At 65.1% G+C, this 6,843-nt stretch overlaps 1 protein-coding gene across 1 annotated transcript in view; it reads left to right on the plus strand.

Annotated features, from left to right (window-relative positions):
- Positions 1–6,843, plus strand: part of LOC121664429 (genetic suppressor element 1-like) — a 26,289-nt gene that overhangs the window by 14,851 nt on the left and 4,595 nt on the right. The window contains exons 4-11 of the mRNA XM_042027733.1: positions 1,154–1,335; positions 1,467–1,664; positions 1,862–2,053; positions 2,337–2,647; positions 2,998–3,322; positions 4,967–5,547; positions 6,117–6,229; positions 6,663–6,843. The exon at positions 6,663–6,843 is cut by the window's right edge and continues 147 nt beyond it. Coding sequence (XP_041883667.1) covers positions 1,154–1,335; positions 1,467–1,664; positions 1,862–2,053; positions 2,337–2,647; positions 2,998–3,322; positions 4,967–5,547; positions 6,117–6,229; positions 6,663–6,843 — 2,083 coding nt within the window. The remainder of the gene's footprint in view (positions 1–1,153; positions 1,336–1,466; positions 1,665–1,861; positions 2,054–2,336; positions 2,648–2,997; positions 3,323–4,966; positions 5,548–6,116; positions 6,230–6,662) is intronic.

Consider the following 6,843-nt stretch of genomic DNA (forward strand, 5'->3'; position numbering starts at 1 on the left):
GGGGGGGGGCGGGTGGAGAGCAGCTAATTAAGAAGCATCGTTAGTGGTTCTCCTCTCCTCCGCATGCTACAAGCAGATTCCCGGGGGGATTATGCCACTTGGAAAGACTAATTAAACCACAAAGCGGAGAGCCGAGGGTAGGGGATGAGAAACGCCGGGGGCGGAACGGGGGAAAATAAATGGAGCCGCGATCCCCGGGAGCTCGGAGGGGTGCGTGGGATGTCCGGGTGCTCCCCAGCGCGGTGTCACCCCCGTGTCACCCCCGTGTCCCCCCTGGAGTGGGGGTTAACCGAGCGCGGTGATTGTCTGGCAGAGCCGCGCTCGCAGCGTGGTGCCCGGGACGGGAGGTGATTAGAGCAGAGCCTGGCACACACAGCGAGCTCAGGGGGGGACACCGCGCCCTTCGTGGTGACCTTGGGGCTGCCCCTGCCCTGGCCCTGCCCTGGATGGGCTGGGATGGGGTGGGGAGGGATGCCCACACGGCGTGGGGAATGCTGTGGGTGCCGCCATCCTCATCCTCCTGAGCTGCTAAACGGAGAAGGCGCAATGAAAAATGATCATATTTAAACCTAAACGAGCCTTGCTGGGGGTCACCCCACTAATTGTCAGATCCTGTGGGGTCTCCTGTGGCCCCAAGCAGTTCCCCCTTGCCAGGGAGTGACCTTCATCCTGACACCAGGGCTGGAAGCTGATGGAAAGCGGCTGAGGCCCTGAGGGCGGGTGCTGATGCCGGGGGGTGCTGGGGGGGTTGTGGGCTGACCGCTGGGTTATGGGCCTTATCAAAGGCCAGCTGGATTTCCCCCAGCCGTGTCATTCCTGCCCAGATGATTAATAGCTCTGGAGAACAAAGCGGCCATAAATCTCCGGGCAGGTAATGGGTGTCTTGCCCTCAGCTCTGCCCTGGCTCCAGCACCTCCTTTCCCACTGGGGCCCCACTGGTGTAGCCTCCCAGACCCTCCCACCTCTCCAGCTGCCCTTCCAAAGCCTGGATGCAGGAGATGCTCTGCTGGATGCATCCTCTCCTGGGTACTGGTGCCAGGCAGGGCAGGCTGGGGACCTACCGAGGGTCTCGGGGTGGGGACACAGCAGGGATTCCCCATCTCCTGCCATCCCCTAATGCCCATCTTGGCGTTCCTGCCCCTTTGCCTCCCAGCAGGAAGCAGGGTCGCGAGGCAGCAGCAGCAGCGCCGGCCGCGAGCGCCTCATCTCGGAGCCCCCCCTGACGCAGGAGAAAGCGGGGGGTCCCACTGTGCCCTCCCACCTCCTGGGGACACCCTACTCCTTCGGGCTGCCCCCCAGCTCCGTGGTCCAGGACTCCCGCTTCCCGCCTCTCAAGTGAGTCTGCTCGGAATGGACGAGGGGGTTGCAGGATGTGGGTGTGCCCTTCGAGCTCTGGTCCCACCTGGGGGAGGTGACATCTCCCCACGGGGACAGTGAGGGATGGTGACCATCTCCTTGCCCCCCAGCCTGCAGCGGCCCGTGCACCACGTGGTGCCTCCCAGCGCGGTGACCGAGGATTACCTGCGGAGCTTCCGTCCGTACCACACGGCCGAGGATCTCCGCATGTCCTCCCTGCCGCCCCTCGGCCTCGACCCAGCCACTGCCGCCGCCTACTACCACCCCAGCTACCTGACACATCACCCCTTCCCTCATCCTGCCTTCAGGTGGGCACCTCTGAGCCTTGGGATCCCTGGGAGTTGCTGCTGGATGAGCTTTGGGGTCTGGGGAGGTGGGAGCATGATCCACTGAGGGCGTTTTGGAGCTCTCCATCCCTTTCTCCCAGTGGAAGGCAGTCCCCATCCGGCTCCTGGGAGGGGAACTGGGGGCTTCTTTGCCTGTCTGAGCATCCCTGTTTTCCCAGGATGGATGAGTCGTACTGCCTGTCGGCACTGCGGTCCCCCTTCTACCCGCTGCCAGCGCCGGGCTCGCTGCCCCCCCTGCACCCCTCGGCCATGCACCTGCACCTCTCGGGGGTCCGGTACCCCCCCGAGCTCTCCCACTCCTCCCTCTCTGCCCTGCAGTCCGAGCGCATCTCCAGCCTCGCTGCCGAGAGGTACGGAAGGGCTGATGGATGGTGGGGGGCATGGATGGGGCGCTCCAGGGGATGCTGACAGAGGACCAGGGGTGGTGTTGGGGTGCTCTACGATTGCTGGTAAGTGAGTAGGGATTTGGGAGTGCTCCAGAGGATGCTGGCAGGTGCCCAGGAATTGTTTGGGGGTGCTCTGGAGGTTCAGGGGTGTTCCAGGGGATGATGAGAGGCATGCAGGGTTGATTTCAGAGGTGCTCCAAGGGGGATGTTTGGGGTTGGTGCTTTTCTTTTTGGCTTTTCTCCGCAGGCTGCAGATGGACGAGGAGCTGCGGCAGAGGGAGCGGGAGCGGGAGAAGGAGCGGGAGCGAGAAGCCGACCGGGAGCGGGAGAAGGAGCGGGAGCGGGAGCGGGAGCGTGAGAAGGAGCTGGAGCGCGAGCGGGAGAAGGAGCGGGAACGGGAGCTGGAGAGGCAGCGGGAGCGTGCCCGGGAGAAGGAGCTGAGCATGGTGAAAGCCATGGAGGGGCCCTTCCTCCCCGTGGCGGAGCTGCACGGGCTGCGGGGGCACCCGGCCGAGGAGCGGGGCAAGCCGGTGGAGCCGCTGGCGCCCGGCAGAGCAGGTAACGCCCACCTTCCACAGCTTGCCTTGGTCCCCTGTCCCCTCCAGATGGCAAAGCCGAGGGGGTCTGTGGCCCCGGGAGGTGGCTGGGGACGGGGACGGGCTGTCCTGGCTGCCAGCTCTCTTTGCCAGGAGCCCAGCTGCAGCAGCTCGGAGCGGCGGCGCGGTGCCGGTGCCATCTGACTCGGGCCGGGGTGGCACCGTGCCCGGTGCATGCCAGGCAGCTGGGCTGGCAGCGAGTGGGCAGCCCCCTGTGCTGAGCTCTGACCAGTGGCTGCCCCAGGGATGCTCACCCCAAAACACCCTCCCTCTCCCACACCCTGACTCTCCGTCACCCCTTTCCCAACGCAGACAAACTCAAGGACTCGGTGCTGCCCACGCCGAAGCCCATCCAGCACCCTCTGCACCCGCCACCGGGCTCCCACCACCCCGTGCCCAGCCTCATCCCCAACCACAGCGTGTTCCCACTGCCCGGGAGCAGCGCGGCCACGGCGCTGCTCATCCACCGCACCAACGAGGAGGAGAAGTGGCTGGCCCGGCAGCGCCGGCTGCGCCAGGAGAAGGAGGATCGGCAATCCCAAGTCTCGGAGTTCCGGCAGCAAGTGCTGGAGCAGCACCTGGACATAGGGCGTGCCCCAAGCCAAGCTGAGCCCGAGCACCGGCCCGAGCACCCCAGGTAGGGATGGTGCCAGCCCTGCTCCAGGGATGGAACTTTCCCCCAAAATTGAGCTGCATTTTCCTGTGTCGCAGCTGTCCTTGCTGGAATATCTGTAGCTGAAGCTGGAGAGGGACTTTGGACAAGGGAAAGGAGTGATAGGACAGGGGAAATGTCTTTAAATGGAAAGAGGGCAGGGTTAGATGGGATATTGGGAAGGAATTGTTCCCTGGGAGGGTGGGCAGGCCCTGCACAGCATGCCCAGAGAAGCTGTGGCTGCCTTATCCCTGGAAGTGGTCAAAGCCAGATTGGACCGGGCTTGGAGCAACCTGGTCTAGTGGAAGCTGTCCCTGCCCATGGCAGGGGGTGGAATGGGGTGACCTCTGAGGTCCCCTCATCCCACACCATTCCATGATGCCATGATATGATGATCTATAGGATTTTCCCCCCAACCTGTGTCCGTGCCCACCCCGTTACCCAGCTCTGCCCCCCATCAGGTATCCATCACCCCACGGCCGTGCCCCTCACACATCCCACGAGCCGAAGCTGCGGTGCCCGGCCGGTGCCAGTGGGTTCCTGCCACGCGGTGCCAGCCAGGCCGGCTGTGCTGGCAGCGCCCGGCGTTCCCGGTGCCCGACATCTGCGCGGCGGCAGGCGCCGAGCCCAGGAGGTGGCCGGGGGCCAGCGGCGAGTGGCCAGGTGCTGCCCAGCCACCGGCACCGCTAATTGCAGCTCCCCCCTCACGGGCAGTGGGGCCGGGCAGTGGTGGATGCCTCGTTTGGGGGGCACCTGCACAGAGCCGGGTGGTTTGGGGGGCAGCGGAGCGTGCCCACACCCCCGGATTGATTGACAGGGGCTTGCTCACCCCCGTGGCTGAGCACTTAAGCGGTGCAGGCTCATCCAGCCAGCTCTGCCGCCTGCTCCCTTTGTTATTTTTGGGTATCCAGGGGATTAGCGCGGCTCATCGAGGATAATAAGGAGCGGATCACGGGGCGGCACAAAGGCAAGCGCCCGCCGCAGGCTCCCTTCCCCATCCGCTCCTCCCACCCCAAACCGGAGAGGAGACAGCAAGGTCACCCCGGAACACCTGCAGCCGGGGTTGTTTCATCCCCATCCTTTTCCAGCATCCAGCGGGGCAGGAGAGGGATGGATCCTGGGGGGCAGGCGGTGCTCCTCGCCGGCGGTGGCACGATGGCGGCACCGGGCTGAGCTCGCTGCTCCGTGCGCGGAGCTCGGGGGCGCTGGAGTGGAAACGTGTTAAATGCACAGCTTGGGCACATGAAATATTTATCCCGCTAACGGGCTGGCTCCGGCTCCGGCTGGCGGAGGAGGGCTGCACCGGGGCACTGCCCTCGCCACGGGGCTGTGCCAGGGCTGGTGGCTCTCTTGTCCCCACACAGGGGTCAAGGCTGGGGTCTCCAGCCCCGGTGCTCCTGGGGTGCAGCCACATCTCTGCCCAACCCACACATGCACAGCCTTAACTCTGCCCCCATGCTCAGGCTGGTGGCAGGGAGGGGAGAAGCACGGCAGTGCCACGTGCACAAACCCCTCTGGGTGTTCCTGACAGGCACATTTCTCCCCAAAATCCCCCAGTGCTGGAGCGCTGCCAGCTCTCCGCTGGCAGTGCCAGCTCCTCACCTCTCCGGTGCTCTCCTCTCCCTGCAGGTTGGGATCGAGCCGCCACGAGCCGAGCAGCCGGGAGCCAGGGCAGCACTTTGGCGGGCCCCCACCCCTCATCTCCCCCAAGCCCCAGCACCACCCTGTCACCACGTCCCTCTGGAACCCCATCTCGCTGATGGAGAGCCCCCCCGACCCTCCCCGGCGCCTCCCTGAGCCCCACGCCCTCCACAGCCACCCGGCACCCTTCGAGCCCAGCCGCCAGGGCATCCCGCTGGTGAAGGTGGAGAGGGTCTTCTGCCCGGAGAAGCTGGAGGAGGGGCCGAGGAAGAGGGATGCTCTGGAGAAATACCCCCCGGGACGGGAGCCCGGCGCCCCGGAGCACGGGGCCTTCACCCACACCCCCTTCCTAGCTGAGCTGGAAAAGTCCACTCAGAGCATCCTGAGCCAGCAGAGAGCCCCGGCCACCCCGTTCCCCGAGGCCACCAAGCCCAGCTCGCCCTACCGGGCCCCCCAGCCCCGCGCCCAGGACCCCATGTACATCTACGACGAGTTCGTGCAGCAGCACCGCAGGCTGGTCAGCAAACTGGACCTGGAGGAGCGCCGGCGGCAGGAGGCCCGCGAGAAAGGTGAGGGAGCGGGGATTTCCCCCCGGCACCGGGACCTGGCCGGGGGTCTCCCGGGAATGCCGACATTCCCGCATCCGAGCGGTTCGGTAAGCCCTGCGCTCCAGACGTGCCCCATTAATAAATGATGAACTGGAGCTAATAAGAGGGTTTTAAATATTGATGGGGTTGCTGGAGTGGGGATGAGAACAGCAGTGAGGAGGAGATGGAGAGCTTGGAGGGGGCTGGAATTGCTGTCCCCACTCCTTTGGGGTGGGGGCTCAGCCACAGCCTCCCCAGGCTGTGTCCCATTGACCTCCCGCCACCCATGCCACTGCCATGGCAAGAGGATACACAGGGGTGGGTGATGCCCTCCGAGGTCCCACAGCTGCTGGAGAAGGGACAGGGCTCTGTTGGGTTGCACCCCGCACCCTGCTGGGCCCCCCATTGGATCCCCACCTCTCCTCTCTGACATCCCACCCTGAGGCACCCCCATCCCCAGTGGGGTTCTCCTGTGTCCCAGAAGATTCCCGGGGGTCCCAGCAGGTTCCCAAGGTGTCCCCAGCCTCACGCCAACCTCTCCCCATCCCCAGGGTACTACTATGACCTGGATGACTCCTGTGACGACAGCGACGAGGAGGAGGTGCGGGCCCATCTCCGCTGCGTGGCTGAGCAGCCCCCGCTGAAGCTGGACACGTCCTCTGAGGTACTGATGGCACTCCCTGTCCCCTCCCTGTCCCCTGCTGTCCCCTGGGGGAGCAGCCCCTCCTTTACACCTGTTCCCAGTGCTCAGAGCAGCCACCATCCCCAGACATCTGCAAAGGCACTGGGGGATGAGGGATGGGGATGGCGAGGATGGGGATGGATATGGGTGATGGAGGTGGGGATGGAAATAGGGATTGGGGTAAGGATGGGGATTGGAATGGGAATGGGGGTGGGATGAGGATGGGGATGGAGATGGGAACAGGAATGAAGATGGGGATGAGAGGAATGGAGATGAGAATGGGGCTGGGAATGGGAATGGAGATGGGGACTGCAACAGGGATGAGGATGGGAACAGGAATGAAGATGAGGATGGGAATGGGGATGAGAATGGGGATGGGGGATGACCTGCTCTGCTCTCCCCATGGTCGCCCCAGAAGCTGGAGTTCCTGCAGCTCTTCGGCCTCACCACGCAGCAGCAGAAGGAGGAACTGCTGAGCCAGAAGCGGCGCAAGCGGCGGCGGATGCTGCGGGAGCGGAGCCCCTCTCCGCCCACGGTGCAGAACAAGCGCCGCACGCCCTCCCCGCGCCTCCCGCTCTCCACCCGCTACAGCCCCG

This window comes from Corvus kubaryi, unplaced genomic scaffold (genome assembly GCF_017639235.1).
Source record: "Corvus kubaryi isolate FWS band 111438036 unplaced genomic scaffold, C.kubaryi_AGA036_p1.0 37300, whole genome shotgun sequence".
In the NCBI taxonomy this organism is placed as follows: Eukaryota; Metazoa; Chordata; class Aves; order Passeriformes; family Corvidae; genus Corvus; species Corvus kubaryi.